Source organism: Cataglyphis hispanica, chromosome 18 (assembly GCF_021464435.1).
Source record: "Cataglyphis hispanica isolate Lineage 1 chromosome 18, ULB_Chis1_1.0, whole genome shotgun sequence".
Lineage (NCBI taxonomy): Eukaryota > Metazoa > Arthropoda > Insecta > Hymenoptera > Formicidae > Cataglyphis > Cataglyphis hispanica.
The window spans coordinates 2,915,483-2,934,876 of record NC_065971.1 but is presented as its reverse complement, the minus strand read 5'-3'; the positions used below and the strand labels follow the sequence as shown (position 1 = coordinate 2,934,876).

The window sequence follows — 19,394 nt, the reverse complement described above, 5'->3', positions numbered from 1 at the left end:
AGTGATAAAACAGGTCAAGCGCATTTACATTTATTTAAGGACACTTTTGATGCGCAAGTCGCCGTGATTGATGGTAAATCTATTTTTATAAACAAGTTAAAATTGCGGTTTTTTTTTTTCAAAATATGTACAGTTTTCTGTATAATAATTATACAATGCAAATAAATATATTTTCTAGATTTTTCGTTGAGATGAATTGTATGCAAATGCGTGGCGTATAGAAAAATTTCATAAATTTTTTTTTGGGATATCGAGATTTCTTTTAACATATAGTCATGTGAATTTCTGCTATCGATTTTTATGCTAAAATAAATATATTTTTTTCAAACAAACATAAGCCTTCCAGGCATATATATAAAGAGGGAAAGATTTGTTCAAAGGAAAAAACAAGCGTAGCAAAAGTGACAAAAATATTGTCGGATATATTGACAATTTCGCGCGAATAAAAGTATTTTATAATATGAATTATTCATACATAATATATTAAAAAATTTTAATTATTGGCACAATATGATTTGCATTAATATCATAGATTTCCACGAAACAATTTTCGCTCTCAATTCGATGCTTTTCATTATAGCTATCGTAACTTGTATCAATTAGCGTAACCTTCGATAAATCCACACATAACACTGTCGACATTTTTTGTTATATGATATCAAGGCCGTTATTCTCACGATGTCATGGTCAAATCCGTGACATTCATTTTTTCATATTTTCAGAGTTTCCACTGTGATTACCGTCCTATGGAATCTCGTCAAACACAGTACGCGTTCTAAAAAAAACTTTTACTTTCTCTCTTGCGCATCTTTGGACACTGCATTTCATAAAAATAATCTATCTCATTACTTAGTCGACTTTAGATAATGAAGCCGATAGAAGATACGTGATATTCCGAGAAGATAAATGTCTCGATGTCTCACGCTTTTCATTGCAGTAAAGAAATATCAAAATGGAATTTACGAATAAGTCACGTAAATAAGATTTGATCAAATCCAAACGATCACAATTATAATCGTTGCATCATGTATTTATATAATGCATTTACGTACGTAACTACTCTCGAAGTTAGTAAGAATAAATGTCATGCTCTCGCGTTGGCGTCGAAGATTTGTCACATTATTAACATCGTAAGGACAAGATGATTAGCAATGCATGACTCAATGAAATCTAAATCTGAATATTCATGCCATCAATGATAGGAATAAATATAGTGAATGACACGCTCGGCATAAATATTGCATAATCCTGTCTTTGCGCTGAAACCATCATATTATAATTAAAAAAACTCATGTATATATTAAATAAAATCTACATATTTCGCGCTTTATCAGATAATCATAAAGTTTATCATTCAAGAGAAAAACGATTGAACAGTCTCTCACAGGGCTTTTTTTTCTTTAACCGTGACCGCAAACCTGTGAATTTTAATTCATATTTAATATTATACGAATAATTCAAATTTAACGTATATCTATTTTTGGAATTATACAGAAATGTCAAAAAATTAATTTTTTTTTTTCTATATTTCATACAAAAATCTAAAGCGCACAGATAAACAACAGCGTATGCTTTGCATGACAAATAAGTGAGTGAAATTGATATATACCACATCAATTCGTATGTGATCCGCACATTAAAAATATATATATATATATATATAGACAGAAATAACCAAATTTTTATTCACTTATATTAGATTTATTTTATCATATAAAGCGTAATAAAAATTTTTTCCGGACACGATTCGCTCTCTCTATGCGATTAATCCTACATTTTTCCGATATTAGTCTAATCGATCGCAAAGTTCAGAGGCAATCAGGTCGAGACATTTTCCGATCTTAGCGCGATGTCCCACAAACCGCAATTAAATCACGGGACATAGGGACACGAATGAAAAAAGCGAGCCCTTGTGCTGCGATTTTTCCATCCTTCCGTAATTAAACGTACAATTTCTAAGTTAATTATCCGACTAGCTCTTTCAACGACGACTTGTCAGCCTCTATCGGAAATCGAATCAGTTATCCCGAAATATGGGACTGCATGATTTATCCGCCAAAAAACTGACGTATCTCACTCATCGCTTGTTGTCGCTGTAACGCAATTTGTTTTCCGTTCCGATGATTGACTATAGATTCGATACGCGAAACGCTCAACTGAAAAACGTTCTAGCATTTGTTTCGACGTGTTTCCAATCAATCATCGATGTAAAATGGTATACGCGAAAGGTACGCTTCCCTGAAATTCGCTTCACTGTCGTCACTTGCCATGAAACAATCTTTTCCTTAAACAAAAGCTCTTCCCAATTTCTAACACTGATGCAATATCATTCGAAAATCTGAATTAAGACAGTCACAAAAAGAGAAACTAGATTTTTTATTTTTAAAAATTTTAGTAATTTAAAAATATAATGTATATACAAAAAAAGAGAGATTATTTATTTTTTTTTTTGAGGATTTGAATAAAAAAAAAATTGAATAAAAAAAAATATTAAGAATCGAATTTCTACATTTAAAAAAAAGGGGAATGCTTGCAAATATTTGATCTGTATAATGTAGTGTTTTTTCCATGTATTTTTTTATATCCATTGATCCGAATATTGATCCATTGATACGAACAAAAATAATAATTTGTAGTGTCTAAAACTTTATAATATTAAAGGAGCTATGGAAATTGTCTTTATTTTCTGTAAAATGTGAATTAAAGCCTGAAGCTTACGCTTTTTTATCAGTTATTAGATTCTTTGCACGTGTTGTCACGTCGTGCTATTTTTATTGCTCAGCATTCATAAGGTTCACGAGATGCAAATTTGCTTTGCCGCGATTTATTCATGCTATCCTTCGTTTGGATAGTTGTTTTAGATCGTACTACCGGCAACAAAAACAGAAATGAGGGGGCGAACATTACGCGTCTAATACAATCTTGATTAATGACGATAAATTGCAAGTAGAAGATAAAATCCTGCATCGCAGACAAACCATCAATTTCTATTATTTCTATTATTTCTATTATTTCTGTTATGGTTATCATAATGACACTCGATAAATTGGGTTTATATGATTGACAAATGATTAATAAGACATTACACGAAAATTCAATTAACGTTACGTGTTCGTACAAAACGTATTAATTAAAACGTATTAAAATTTGCGAAAATAGAGCATAAAATTCGAATACTAAATTACAGAAAAAGTGACCAATTATTCAGGATATTAATATCATCGATATTTCCGATTTAAATTGTTTCTCAATAATATGCTTTTATTTCTGTATTATCTATTCGCTTACGTGATATATAATTTTTATAATAATATTTATATAATCTTTTTTTACTAAAAACATAATTTAATCATATTTTATCTTTAAATATTCAATAAATTCTCCGAATCCCCGTTTAAGTAAAGTATTCGCTCTGTAGATAGTTGCGGTATGTGTGCACTTGAAAAATGAATATTTAATTAAAAAGATTAAAAGCACTAGAGAGCCGGTTTTAATTACTCAAAGAAGTAATCGTAATAGCGGGGATTGAACTTTAGACGTGAGAAAATGCAGTTCCCGAGACAAAGCGTTCCGCGTTTTGACACTTCGGAATTAATTAAACGACCTCGTGTCGCAAGAACTGCCACGTGGGCCCTCGTCCAGCAAATTGCCTCCAGTCGATCCTAATGGAATTAAAACCCGCACAGACATTCAGATGCTGACCATCGTCCACCGTGCGAGCATTAACGTCGCGTTCCGGTTCATCCGAATTGCAAATGCGAACTAATGGCTACTGCACGAGCGAATTTAAGCTCTCTCTCCATCGCCTTTTGTTCGCAAACAGATGGATATCATTCGCGTGACATCCGTAAGCTCTTTCCTTTTCATGCATACGAGATTAAATTATTTTTTTTTTGTTTTTAAAAAATGGAAATATCAGAAAGAATGCGATGGTTATGCCTGCAACTCGGTGACAATCACTCTTTTACACGAAATAATTATTAATTACTTGAGTTATCGGAAAATATTTATAAAAAAATAATTCAAAAGCGCATAATTGCGATACTTTCGAAAAAAAAATCACTATGATAAGGTAATAAAATTTTGATAGAAAGATGAAAAGGAGACCGATGCTTATTTTTTATGAAAAAAATTTAACCTTAACTATGTTAATGTAAAATCTTATTTTAATGTAAACAGCACAAAATAAAATTAAAAATTTCACAATATGTCAGATACGTGCACTTTATGTGCATTACGATTTTATATGAAAGAAAATTTAATACAATAGCTGTATTTTTAAAGGAAAGATAATTAAAAATGAGGATATACGTTTAATTTCAGGTGACAAAAGAATATAATAAAGTCGGAGAAATTGTAAAGTGAAGAATGAGAGAAAAATAGGTGCAAAAAAGATTCAAGAACATATTACATCAATCCACTTCCGATTTCTAATCGAAAAATCAAGAAACTCGACGTTACGGCTTGTAATTTCTCAACGGATTGATTATTCCAGTTAAGCTCAAGCACTTCAAGCCACGAATCTTTCGTCAATGAGGTAGAAAGTCTCAGATTGCTGAACATGGCAAGTTGCAATGCCTCTGGGAACAAACCACAACATGAAAGGTCAGTAGAAAGAACTGAATCTTGTGAAAGAAACACCTATTTTATAAAGAATTATCTCACCAGCCAAAAATTATTGAGCATTGTTCTAGAATCGCACAAAAATAATTAGAAATCTGGAAATAAATAGGTTACTCTATAAAAAAGTAAATATTTATGGCAGCAAAGAGAGATAAAGTTATATTTAAAATTTACTTTTAAAATGAGTGGAATATTTTCGCAAATTAAGTGTTGCGCAAGCGTAATTAAGTAAGAAGAAAAATATTTTTTTCGAACGTTTAATTAAAATCGATAATTTTATGATTTTAAAGCCGATAAATTATAAAACTGCACAAAGTAAAGTTTAATTTTTATAGTTCCATCTTGTATTTTAATTTTGCACATGACAATAATAAGATTCCACAGTTTAAAACTATCTTCCAGTAAAAATAATACAAAATTTGAAATAACACAATATAAAATTATAGTTTAAATGTAAAAGTTTCATTAAAATAAAAACAGTAAAAATAGAAAGAATGCAGAAATCTAGGTCTTGTAAATCAATTTATGCCAATAATTCCATCTATATCACATAACATATCAATGTCATGCTATTGTTTTATAAAATTTTATACCAATATTATACCGATACTATATTATAGAATAAAATATATATGACATCTATTGTAATTACTTTTTAAATTTCCATTATTATTTCTTTTTTACTTTTTCTAAACGATAAAATATGATATAAATATATATACAGTGAAAGGCAATTTACTTTATAATATACATTCAGTTATTATGCTGTAAAGTACAGGAGACATGTGTAAATAAGTTTTCAAATTCCGTAATAATGTAATTACCAAAAATTTTTAGTCACACATTAATTTGCGATATCATTATATTTATATTGATTTTCTATTATTAATCACGATCCGCATATCTCTGTCATTATCGAATAATTAAAAATACGATGATCGAAGATTAACGATGATTGCATCCCAAAAGCACTCATTATCCCGGGGATAATCCAATTATTCGCATGAAAAATGATTTACTTATAGCGTGGAGCGACGACGTCAACGCGGCTGATCATCCGCGTGTTTAAGGGCGAGTAATCTCGCCGTCGATCGTCGGTGTCGTTCTGACGCGACGTGATAGTCTGGAAGACATTGCGTCATGATGTTGTACAGAGGAGGACGCGTCTACGAGGACGAAGGCAACTTGACCTGAAGCAAAGTCGTATAGACGAGGATAAGTGCGGACTCGGTTATTGCCGCGAGAACGACAATGTCAACGCTTGCCACGGACACATCGCTACCGTCCACCGCCGTCGCCGAAGAACTGACGACCGCTCTTATAACCGCCACCGAGATAGACGCGCGACAGGACGTCAGTCCCATCTCGGTGGTTCTAGCAGTCTTCATAGTGTGCATTCTGTCACCTGTCACTGTCACCGGCAACTCCATCATCCTCGCCGCCTTCTACAAGTACAAGAGACTCCGAACCGCTTCCAATTGCTTACTAGTCTCCTTGGCCATTAGCGATTTCGGGGTGAGATTATTATTATCAACTCTTTCTACAATACAGTCTTTAATTATAAAAAGTATTAACATTTAAAACAGTATATATATTATCATACGATTGATACATTTCTGAAAAACACATAAAAATAAGAGGAAAATTTGTCATTAAAAATTATATATATATATATTTAATTACTAGTAAATTTACTCATTTACTCATGTTTTACAATGCTCTCGCATAAGCTGGTTCCTAGTATAATGTCAATATTGACTCTACGTGTCTCTTGATGACGAGTCCGGTTTTCATTCAATCAACAACACAAGCACAGATACTCATTTAGATTTGCGGTAAATGGGCAAGCTCTTCTCTCATGTTGGCAGGTTGGCGTGTTTATGCCCTTCGGGATGCAACTCGAGCTCTCCGGTCTACCGGAAAACGGCGTCTCCGCCCTCTGCATCGTGCCGTACTGCATCATAATCGCGCTCTGCAGCGTAAGCGTCCTGGTGACGGTGGCAATCGCGGTTGATCGTTTGACTTCATTGGCGCAACCGTTGCGATACAAGAACATCATCACTCACAGCAGCATAGAAAAGTATATCGCGGTTTTTTGGATATATGCTATCGCCATCGGCCTCTCGCCCCTCATCTACGCTCAAATCACCGGAAAGATGCAGTCGCATAGGTAAAGATTTTTATTTAATATTTCTTACGTTGTAGTATTTTTATAGTAACATTGCGCATTTATCGAAAACAATTTAAGCTGCTGAAAAATTTTCGCGGCAAATTGTAAAGAGATACAAGAGATTGTTACAAGATATAATAAGCCAAGCGTTATTCAATCAGTAAATATAAATGGCAATTTTTTGTAGTATTCTCTTCCGTGTTAATTCCAAGATAAATCTATTATTTAAAATAATCTCTGCTGATGGTATATATTCTCACATAAATCTCGTGTACATTTATTATTTAGGATTACTCCGGGGAATATACAATAGAGAGCGATTTTCGGAATTATTCATCTCAAGTAAAATTACCTAATTCAAGTTGAAATGGATTCACTATATGAATCGTTTAATTTAAAATACAATACGCGCACGTATTTTATTTTTTAATTCTTGTTCTATTTTTAATTTTTATTCTTTTTTTCTATTTTTATATCAATAAATATTCAAGGAGATCTTAGCAAAGTAACGATACGCATGGGTAATTTATGTTTAATATAAAATTTTTGAGATTATTATTGTCCTTCTCTAAGATAAAATAATTTGCTTTTATATTTTATAGTGAATTTCTTGAAAATATTCAACTTTATTACAGTGTATCAGATTCTATTTTAATCTCTTCCCACATATATCAGCAAACAAAATACCTCCAGAAAATTATTAAAACCAAATTCTTTTCTAGTCACGTTCCATAAACACAAAAAGAAAAAAAAAATTAATGGTTATTTATAATTTTGTACACGCTTCCACAAATAATCATATTTATCCAGAATCTCCAATTAATCGCTAAATGTTAAATTACAACTGATTGCGATAAAATGTGCTTAATAATATACATTCAAATGTTTCATATACTAATAATATCCAATATTGCACGTGATAATTTGAATTTGAGTATTATTAAATTCGCTATATTTATTGTTCTAAAATATGACTATTTAAATATTTCAATTATAATATCATAGGTTAATAAAAATAAATAGAAGCAAAAAAAATTTAACATTATTTCATGCAATTAAAGAATCACAAACGAAGTCAAACACGATCTCTTATTAATATATCTCTCTCTGCAGTTTTTTATTTAATGTGCGATATTTTTCACGTCCAGGCATTTATGAAAAAGATTTCAAGTCAAACGTTATTCAATCAATGGAAATAAGTGATACAATTTCTTATAGCATACTCCTCCTAATTCCGGATAAATATATTATTTAGGATAATATTTTACTGATAATATATCGCGCGTTTAAATCTCGGATACATTTATTATTTATTATCTCTGAAAAATAAAGAAACTTTTTTTTTGGAAAAGAATGATTATAATGAAAAACTCTCCTTACACAGCAAAAGTGAGTTACATGCAGTATGACTACCGCGAAAATAATCAGAGATGATAAAAGCGATATTTAAAGTATGCAAAAACAAATTAATTCGTTGATCGATAAATACAATCAGCTTACTCAGCAAAGTTCGATTGAGTTAACCTTCCATTGATTAAGATTTTAAAAATGGGACGATCCATCGAGTGTTCAACGGACACTTGTAGCGCTAAACAAACTTTCTAATGCCATGCGCTACATTGCTATGAATAGAATTGTGAGAAACTCTATTAAAGTTCCATCTGAAAACACCTACATCATCTAAAATGCATCGCATATTATTCAACGACACGTGGCATTTCGAAAAGAACGGATATTGTACAGATAGCATAATAAGTAAAAGATTTGTACGTGCTTAGCATGTTCAAGATTATAATATATATGAGTTGCAAGAATGAGGATCAAACTATATTCAGTCTTGCTATTTTTAACCCTCCATTATCTTTTTAATGCTTTAGTATAATAAACAAACTGTCAAAGAGCTCAACGCCGTAATTGTATCTTATAACAGAACAACATCATCGTGATCTTTTTAAAGAAATGTATGATGCTACTCAGACTATATAAAGATATATATAATAGAATAATTTTCTTGTTAACTTTAACTCGATAATGATCAAAAAATATATATCCTTTATGTCTACTTTTATTCCCTATTTCAATATCAGCAAATAAGCTTCAAAATATAATTCGAAAAAAGGTACCCTGTAGACAATATTTTTCTATTCAACAGATGACTTTGTCAATCTGTGATCGCGGCTTGTAATTCTTTGAAAGCGGACGGTATGTAACAAATTTTTAGCACAATCTCAACATAAACATAATCTTTCTACATTCAAAGTTCAAATCATGCAATCTAAATGCGATATAAAAACACAGGGGAGTCTCCCATTACATCGTTGTCAGGAATTACACCGATATATCTACAGTATATTGCTTGTACCAACTGACGAGGTGAGAAAGTCTTTCACTTCGTAAGCTCGACATGATGCAAATTGCGCATAGGCGGTCAAGCGACGCGTTAAAACGTAAGTTACAAAGAGCGAAAAGAAGATTCTTTATCCCTTTGATACCGTACCTTTACGCAATCACAAAGTAGCCTGGGGGAACTTGAATCGATCGATCCCATTCCCAGTCCGTTGCACAGATCCCATATCTATCTCGTTGCACTTATATTACGGACATTGCATTTATGAGATATAAATTTTTATAAGCAGTTATATCTGACAACGTATATTCCGCCCACGCGTATCTTTTTTTTTTTTTTTAATATGTCGGTATGTACTATAATATATATATATATATATATATATATATATATATATATATATATATGCTAAAATATTTTGTGAAATTTAATATAAGTCAATAAAAAAAAATTTCCATTTAATATTAAAACTATTAACAATATTAAAACTAGTTGCATTTTATTTGTACGAGATTTTGTATTTTATCCCCCCTTCAGTCAATGTTAATTTTATCTTGCAGCGGAAGCTGCAGATTCGACACGGCCATCCTACCACCGGTCAGGCTGTTTCTGTTCGGGGCAGTCTGGGCACCGAGCGCCTTGGTCCTGCTGAGCTGCTACATGTACGTTTATCTCGTCGCACGTGCACACGCACGCGCAATTTACACAGTGGAATTATCATTCAGACATCAAACACAGACCTTGGTGCTGCCTCGTTACGGACAGACGTTGGCGGTTACGGTCGGTGCGTTTCTCATCCTATGGCTTCCATTTCAAGTGAGTGAACAACGCAAGCACGCCGCGCAAAATTGTTTTCATGATCTTTTCTTTCTTTTATTTTTTTTGCCACCGTAAAAGAATTTTAAAAGACTGTGCTGCGAGCTGCCGCGTGTTCGTATAAAAAATACGAGCTCCGAGAACTACGGCCGCACGTTGCGACGTGTCTGATCGTTAAAGCTCCGTCGCTACTTAAATATTGTCGCGTCGGACGGGTGATGACATCAATTTCATTTCGCTCGGGGCGCGCGCTACGTGACCGCAACGGAAAACGAGATTTAAGTCTAATATAGTGTTCATAAGGTGTTCTATGATGCGACGAGTAATAATGTCGGTATACAGACCCCATACAGAGAAGAGCGAGAATAAAGCGCACGAAGTTTACGTTACAATATTAATGCCGACGTATGGAAAAGTGATCGGCATATTGAGTCCGACGTGTGATTAACTTGTCACGCGATTTTTCAATTTTTTCCAAGGTCGAATAAGTGCGCGTGTATCGATTTATCCCGTTTGTCTTATTCGCCTTTTTAACCCTCTTCGCTTTATAAAAATCTGTTTATGAAATTCCGTCTCCCATCTGTGCGAACGTCGTTGATGCTCATCTCGGTTACGGACGATTACTTTGGGTCGGAAGATAATGACTTGTTTATTCTTTGGCACGATCCGTACGTTGCTGGCAGTAATGCGTGCAATTTTTATCGCACATATTATCTCCGTCAGCTGAGTCGAGCGACGCGCACTGGCAACGAGAATCGTTCTGAGTTTTTATTATGAGGCGATCAGCTGATGCATGTTTACCGATCTGCGTAAAATTTTGTTTTGCAAAATGAAACAGGACTGTAAAATTTAAATTACGATAGAATTCGTATCACGATCGTGTGCGATTTGTTGAATATCTTCGCTGAGAATGAACCAGATGAGATACGCCGCGCAAAAAAAATATCTAATAAATTTGATCTACAACAGAAAAAGTTCCGAGACTAACAATAAGCATTAATACATCGGATTATCTTAGGACTAAATTGATCGATTTCGAAAACAGCAATATCGAAGTTAACGATAAAGTTTTCTTGACCTCGACTTGTCGCAACTTATCTTAAGCGAGCGAAAGTTTCGTTAAACTCGGGGGAGACCGAATTTATGAAACGACGTAATTTATGAAATTGCAAAAGCTAGAAACGTGACAAATGCATACTTACAAACTACAAAAAAGATAGAAAACTACGTCACTATGACATGTTTTGATAACGTGCCCTTCGTTGCTTCTGTATAAAAAAATAAACGGAAATAATTTCAAATATTTTCAAAATTAAGAAAAATTGTGCTTGAATTCTTTTTTAACGTGAAAACTTTGCAAATTGGCGTGATTTAATTCAAAGTTCTTTTAATAGCAACGATGAACAAGAAATCGTTAATTAACTCAAGCGTTTCATTGACAATGCAGAAGATTTGTGAGTTAATAAATTAACTCGCGGCGAAGAAACAATATTTATGTTCCGCTTTTGAACCAAACAAGCGTGCAAGTGATGCGATGCATCGTGAAATAATTCTTACACGTGGAAGGGGGCAGATTTCAAAGGGCGTCTCGGCGTTCGTATCGGTTTTTGAATATTTCTTCGGAAATCGATACTTTCAGCCATTGTAAAAATCTATCCTCTTCACTTTGATCGTGACATCACAGTCGTTGCATATCGCTTTAACAAGAATGTCGAGCACCTTTCTCTCTTTATTTTTCAGACTTGCATGTTGATAGACATTTTCTGTGGCACCAACATCCTGTCAGAATGGGCGGTGGTGTGGCTGGGTTTGCCGATTTTAGCGCACAGCGGCGCGAATCCATGGGTCTATGCTTTTCATCACGGCGAAATGCGCGTCGCCGCCGGGAAGATTGCCGAGGATCTAATCACTTTGTTCGGTGTGATGCCGATCCGCTATGGTTGCTCGCCCATGAAACGTGGCTCCAATACGAATCTCGAGCTGGCCGAGGTGAACAACGACAGCAATGAGAGTAGACGGCATCCGTCTGTGGAGAACTGCTTTACCGCTGCCAAACAGCATAACGTTCTCTTTGCCAGCAGAAAATCTGCTCTGGAGATATCGGACAGACAGACCGATATCTCGCTCGAGAAGCACGACCATATCAATCACGTTGCATCCTGCAGTAGCCGGCCAGACGATATAATCGAGGAGAGCATCCACGATCTGACGAAGATGCTCGATCCGAAATACATCATCGATCGGAATCACATAATTGACTCCAATCACAACATCGACAAGATCAAAAATCTCAAGTATTTGCTGGATCCGACCTTCAACAAGATTAGGCATCTTCGACGGTTGAATCACAAGCGGCTAAACGACAAAAGCTTCCCACTCATCTCCGAGCCCAAGTTTATATCTTATCAAAACCTGAAGAGCGACGGGGCGCACGGCAGTCGCAGGTTTCTTCCGTTGAACGCGTTGTCGGATCCGATGCTGAATGGATCGAACATTTCCGTGGTGAACACGAAGGACTTCAATGAAGCACTCTGCCACAATAATGTTGTTTCTCAGAGGCGAAACTCGAATTTATCGTCTATGTCGGATTCTAATCTCAAAGCGGCCACGGCGCATGCTTCTGGGAGGAGCATAAAACTCTTCCCGGCAAACGACAATGGCATAGAGAATCGTGGCTATTCAGTGCAAAATGTCAATCACGGATACGAAGCTGCGTTAGCGAGACACGCGATGATGCTCTCTCAACAGCTGGAGGATCAACGAAGATCTAGCAGCAAGATCATTTCGCATACACGACCAAAGTTCCGCGGTCATTACAGACGCGCAAGCCCGAATCTAAAGCTTAGGTTACGAAATAATTCCTCCGTGTCATCGTCATCTATGTCCAACAGCGTTAGACCGGACTCCGACGCAAGCACACCGAAACAAAGCGTCTCGCCGAGTATCTCGCAAGTGACCATCACGTCGAACAAACTGGCTAATCTCATTAACCTGGATCCACCGTCGAGAAGCGCTCACACGCACAGAGCAAACCTTACTGCCAGAACTGTGACACAAACTCGCAAAACTCTGGATATATTGAAGCACTCCGAGTCAATTAATACAATCGATCCGTATTCAAAGCACCGTGTAACTCTATTGGAGCCTTCCAACTTGATGGATTCCTTGATCGTCCCGACGATACACTCGGAACCGCCGAGTCCCGTTGGAATTATCGATCCTTTTAACTCGGCATCTCTTCAGGACGAGGAAGTGCAGAGTCTCAAGATCCCAGAATCTGCTGCAAATATGAATGTTGCACAACGCGCTAAATCACCTCTAGGTAAGAAATGCAGTCCCGTGAGGCATTCGGATCCGGTGATACCGACCGTGTTGCTGAACATCGAGGACTATAGCGAACCGTCCGAACGAAACGATAATCAGATGATGAGTCAAGAGAACGATCTTCTATCCAGTAACACGCCGACGTTGGAACCGATTGATTTGTTTGAAGCGCTACTGAGGAACTCGGACAAGAGTAAAGACGCGAGATTACCGGAGCCCATCTTTGGCGAGCACGACTCCACCCGGTTCAGTTCGAGACGGCCATCCGACTCAAAATGGTCCGAGTCCTCGAGAAGTCAAGAGATTCTGCCAAGCGTGACGGAACATCAAACGTTCCCGTCGTCCTACTCGGTGAACAATTTTCAGACCTGCAACAGTGGCAGCGATCTCAACGATCTCACGTCCTTGGATCCGTTCATGTGTCCCGACGCCCTATCGTCATCTTTACGCGAGTCCTTCTTCAGCGCGCCGTCTGTACCCAACTCGGACATCTTCACGTCTTTCGAGGACAGCGACGGACCGATTTACACGCCCGATTTCACGCCTGAGTTCGAGCGGGACACGTCGTCGTCGGCGTATAATTCCATGTCGACGGTAAATCTGAAGAGATGCGTTATCGAGGCGGCATTTCAGAGCAGATCCACAGAATCGGTGCACCGAGTCAGGTATCCGTCGACGCGATCCTGCGCGATTCTCAGACTCGAGCCGGCTGTGCACGCGAACAGATTACGCGTTAGGCCCAGCACGAATTACATCCTGAGGGATCCGCCGATCAAGAGAAATCCGCGATTAGCGCCCCTCGCCATCCCGACGCCTACCGACATTTGCACACCTACGTTCGACGTCGTGTCGGAAATCAAGAGCGACAATGGTGTCGGTGTCAAAGTATGAAGCTAGAGTGTGGAAGAAACAGATATAAACGGGAAACTTGTAAATTTTTTGTACAGAATATTCCGTACAAATGCTTGCTAGTCACAGAACTTTATTCTCTTGAAAAAATTTAGGAATTGCAAATAACATTCAAAGGGCCTCTATTGGTCGTGTGTGTGTCATCCAATAAATTGTAATGTTGAATTTTTATTAAAAAATATACCTTAAATATTAATGAAAATATGTATTTAGAAGAGAGTTAAAATATTTCAACGATTTAAGTCTGATATTATAAGCATTTCTATATCGAGTCAGTGTTCACTTTAGATTATTTAGCATACAACTCTTTGATTTATACTCTTTTTCTATCGTGCTTATAATCCTTCAATATATTCATATCTCCATCTCTCATATTTACATTTTTCATCTCTGAAATAATTCAAAATCAATCAAATTTTTGTAATTATATCTTTAAAAAAAAAATTCGGTGTTTTGATTTTATATATATAAAAAGAATTTCAATAAACTACAATTTTAGTTATAGGAAACGCGATATTATATGTGAAAATCACGAATACATTGTAATAAATCGCAGCAGAAAATCGATGTGTTTAAAGTTGAACTAATAGTGTCTCTATGAGGTAATTGAAGAAGAGAAAACTTTACGAGAGAGAGAAAGAGACACATTATAATCGCTATTTCGCGCGATAGTTGTTCAAGTTAATAAACATATTCGATGTGTAAGAAAGCGATAAATTAAAACCGATAAATCGTTTCATCGGAATTAAGAATATTTAATAATTTAAAGGAATGATTTCTTTGTCGATTTATCCGACCAAATCGTTATGCGTAAATAATGTTCCGTCTCAAATACACTGAGAAAAAAAGTTGTTTATTTGACTAAATGTGTTCAACTGATTATTATTTCTTTAATTGAAATATTTAAATATTTAAGTTAAATACGACATATTAAATTTAACATGACGTATTTGACTTAAATACTTAAATATTTCAATTAAAAAAATAATAATCAGTTGAACACATTTAGTCAAATCAACAACTTTTTTTTCTCAGTGTATGAATTAATATTTGTCGTATTGCGAGATAAGAGGAAGTTCTCTATGCGGTCCAAGCATTGCCTGTGACGTATATCGTAACGTGTAAATATATACGCGCGCGATTGCGTTTATTACATTCTGTGAATCGATCTGCAAATCAAACAGTTATTCAGAGAAGTTTTGTGAATCGCAGAATCGCGTGCCAAGCGAACTGTATCGAATCCGAAAGTTTCGCGGACGTCATCGAGTTTAAGCTTGTAACCTGTTATCGCTTGTGTACCTGATGAAAATGATATAATTGTTGACTAGGGAAGATCGTAAATATATATTGCAGAATATTTATCGGAATAATATATACTTTAGTAAGATGCAAAACTTGCTAAAATCTGATATGTACAATGCGGATAATAATGATATTTTGCGAAGTCGACGAATCGCAAGTATTTTCGTTTGGTTTCATTTTTGCGTGATTTTTTTTTTAAATATGAATTATAGATAATTTTAATATTCATCACTTAATTTTCTATCAAAAAAAAAAATAATAATAATAATATGGAAATTTAATCTATTTATGTGTAAACATATTTTCAAACAGTAACTCTTTTTTTCACCAAAAATGATATTAATGGCAAACAGCAAAATTATATGTATTTTATACACTAAATAAAAATGCGCAAAATAAAAAATGAAGGAAGCTGGAAAGAAAAGATAATTACACATACTAGAGTTGGAAGGAAGGACCAAAGTAAAGCAGAAGTATAAATTTCGAAGGGCAATCCAATAGCGTTAGATGCATTGTTATTTTCTACGGGTAATCGAAACTACCATGTGTGCTATTTTATCTGTAACTTTTCATTATATACATTTACATTAATTTTTTCGCGAGCGTGCTATAAAAATATTTAACTTTTGTATTACGTCGCTGTTAAAAAAATCGCTTTTGCTAACTCGAATAATGAAAATAATATGTGTATATCTACGGGACGCGAGGATAAGAGAAATCGTGTCGCAATCCTCACAACTAAATGCCAATTAAATATCGAAATACTTTTATACATAAGATTATTGAAAGAAAGAGAGAGAGAGAGAGAGAGAGAGAGAGAGAGAGAGAAAATTCACGTATAAATGTATAAATTATTTTTATCATATACTCTTATAAAATACATTTTTCAAAAGAAGATAAAAAATAAAGTTTCCTATATGCTCCATGTACCTAAACGGTGTCCCGATACTTGAAGCAATTTAATAGTCAATTCGTGAATTTTATTGAAAAGAATTTTAAGGCATGTATCAATAAACATGAGCAAACGTATATAAGCAGCTAAAAAGAAAACGCTTATTTTCACTCGTATTCACATTGACTGATCTTGCGCGATTTGTCTTCCATATCGTAAAAGTTATAAATAGATACAAGATCTGATATATCCTAGCTTTAATTTTTTTTCCTTCTAGATCTTTTGCCTTGCAATAACATAAAGGCAAGTGTTACGGATATAAATTTTTTTTAGTGATCTCATTGTATATATATATATATATATATATATATATATATATATATATATATATTAATTGCAAAAAAATACAAATATTCCGTATCATATTCGAAAAAATATCAAAGAAGTGAATGTTTAATATAGCGTTGTAAAAAAAATTTCCTTAAATATATATCTTACAACACTTGATCATTATCTTACAGCAAAGTGCAGAGTTTTATTAGCACTAAAATTTCCATTTCCCTTTACACGGGACACCGTTATATCAAATTCTGTAAGAATAAAACTCCAGTATTCACTGAAAATGACAGGCATTGATATATTTTTATGAAATACCTTTATTGTCTAGATGTTAAGCATGAGAAAATGTGAAAGCTTCGATTCGCGCGCCAAATATATGATCCTGATCGAGAAAAAGTCATGAAAAGCGTATATATATATATATATATATATATATATATATATATATCTTATTTCCTAAATTACGCAAACGTGATTTCAAAATAAATATCATTTTTCATCATAATGAGCATAACGCGAAACGCCAAGGAAATATTAAAGATTGAGAAAAAATTAAGTTTAGACAATTTTTTCTTAGAAAACGAGAGAGTATTTAGAGGTAACTTAGAAAGGTATTTATAAATCGTCCTAAATGATCTTTATATTCGTCTAAGTAAATCGAAAAATAAATTTGGATAAAATGAAAAATATATACATATTAGTTTGTTTTTAATGTGAAAAAGATGTAAAAAAAAAGATAAACGAACCGTTAAATTTATGTAATGCCGTAATGCTTAATACGAAATTTTCCGGAAATATCGATACGATAAATTTGAAATAGAAAAATAATGATCAATATATACCTGATTAATGTCGATCGATTATTGATTGCCGATGGATTATTTATCATTGTTCTTACAGGATCACGTAGAAAATTATAATGCAGAATCGAAGATGCGACGAGAAAGATTATATCCGAGCACTGTAATTAATACAATTACATATATGTTTTTGTATATACGAAAAGATAAAATATATTAATTTAGACCCGAACACATAAAGGATTTTCTGATTTTCTTATAACTCCTCGCATATAACTCCAACAAATTGTATTTTCCTGACGATCCTTATTATTCTTTTAATTCATCGAATTCCGTAAGAATTATAGATCATTATTCGCGATCCACGATACATATTTCAGTGCAAGTTTTTTTAATTCTATTTTAGCGAACTATTTTAACGTACGATTAATATGAAATTTGTAACGTCTAAATTCGAAAGAGGGAAAGGGGGAAGACAATATCCTTTGATGCGTACTTCACTGTTGTTTGTTTTGTTTCGGCATAGGAGTCATAGGAGGATCAATTTTCTAAGTCGTTCGAAGGTTTAAGCAGTACATAGCAAGACGTACGACGTACATAGATTACGTAGCGAAAGTCAGTGCCTTAGAAATCTACGATATTACATTTATTCAGGTAAACTGATTATTTTATATGTCTTTTCTATGACGATAAAGCACATTTTGAGAAACTAATAAGAATGATCTATATCGATTTATACTCAAGATCTTCTAGATACACATGACATGTTCATTTTTCTATTATCCTGCCATAAGATATAAATGTTAATTTGTAGTAGTTTTATTATGAAATATCAAAATATATTCCATATCTTTATCATATCAACGCAGTCCTGCAAATAATTATTTTACTTAATCCAATAATCTCAAGTTGCTTCGTTTAAAGAATAAAACAAAATGTGTGACTTCAGATAATATCTAATTCTAGCTATTTGTACTTTTAAAGCTTTTAGATTTCATCCAACATGGAATCAGAATATATAATAGAGGGCAATACAAGAATAACTGCACAAAGTATATCAAACTCTAATACGTCAAGATGCATTTGTTATAGACCGCATTCTAATATTATATGTAATGGCTGTGGATTTTGGACAAGAGGAAGAGTAAGATACTGCTGTCCTCAACATCCAAAGGTCAGCATAATATTGTTTTAACATCTCTTTTTTTTCTCCTTTTTTCGGATTCTCCAGTAATTTTTTCAAATTATTGAAAATGAAAACATTATTAAATTAGCAATATTTTTAACACTAATTGTATTGTTTCTATTTTATTTTACAGATTGTTTTCCTCTATGACTATGCTCAATGTCCACGCTGTAAAAGCTATAGTTTTATGTTGACAGAGATCTAAAGCTTATATATATATAAGTTACTAATAATAATATTAAATTTAGTATTTTATATTATTAATATTTAAAAAAATTAACACTTCGATAATAAAACACATTATTAGTACTCTTAATATATTTTGACAGTAGACTGGAATATGAGCAACTGTATTATGTTAAGAAATTGTTCCTAAAAAGTTTAATTTTCTTTTTAAAACTTTAATATATCTGAAATATAATATAATATAATATTGAAAGTATATGGAAACTACAATTTAAATAAGAAAAGAAACTATTATTATTTTTAAACATATATGTATATAATGTATAGTAACATATAGATGTAGTTATCCAATACAAACAAAAAAAATAAACATCATACAATTGTGTATCAAGAGGCACCTTTGCTTTTTTCAAATTGATCTTATATAGGTTTGTTAGTTACATTACTTTACACTGGTCTATCTTGAACTTTTTTTTTTATGAAAGTCTGAGGGGAACTAT

General features: G+C 33.8%; 1 protein-coding gene across 2 annotated transcripts in view; it reads left to right on the top strand.

The window, feature by feature from the left end:
• The window catches only part of LOC126856183 (uncharacterized), a 59,540-nt gene extending 42,834 nt beyond the window's left edge, over positions 1-16,706 (top strand). The window contains exons 2-6 of one of the 2 annotated variants that reach the window (XM_050604461.1): positions 4,324-4,605; positions 5,649-6,138; positions 6,492-6,793; positions 9,701-9,956; positions 11,697-16,706. In XM_050604461.1, coding sequence (XP_050460418.1) covers positions 5,875-6,138; positions 6,492-6,793; positions 9,701-9,956; positions 11,697-14,171 — 3,297 coding nt within the window. In that variant the 5' untranslated portion in view covers positions 4,324-4,605; positions 5,649-5,874 and the 3' untranslated portion in view covers positions 14,172-16,706. The remainder of the gene's footprint in view (positions 1-4,323; positions 4,606-5,648; positions 6,139-6,491; positions 6,794-9,700; positions 9,957-11,696) is intronic. The other variant, XM_050604462.1, reaches the window with a different exon arrangement.
• The last annotated feature ends 2,688 nt before the right edge of the window (positions 16,707-19,394 follow it).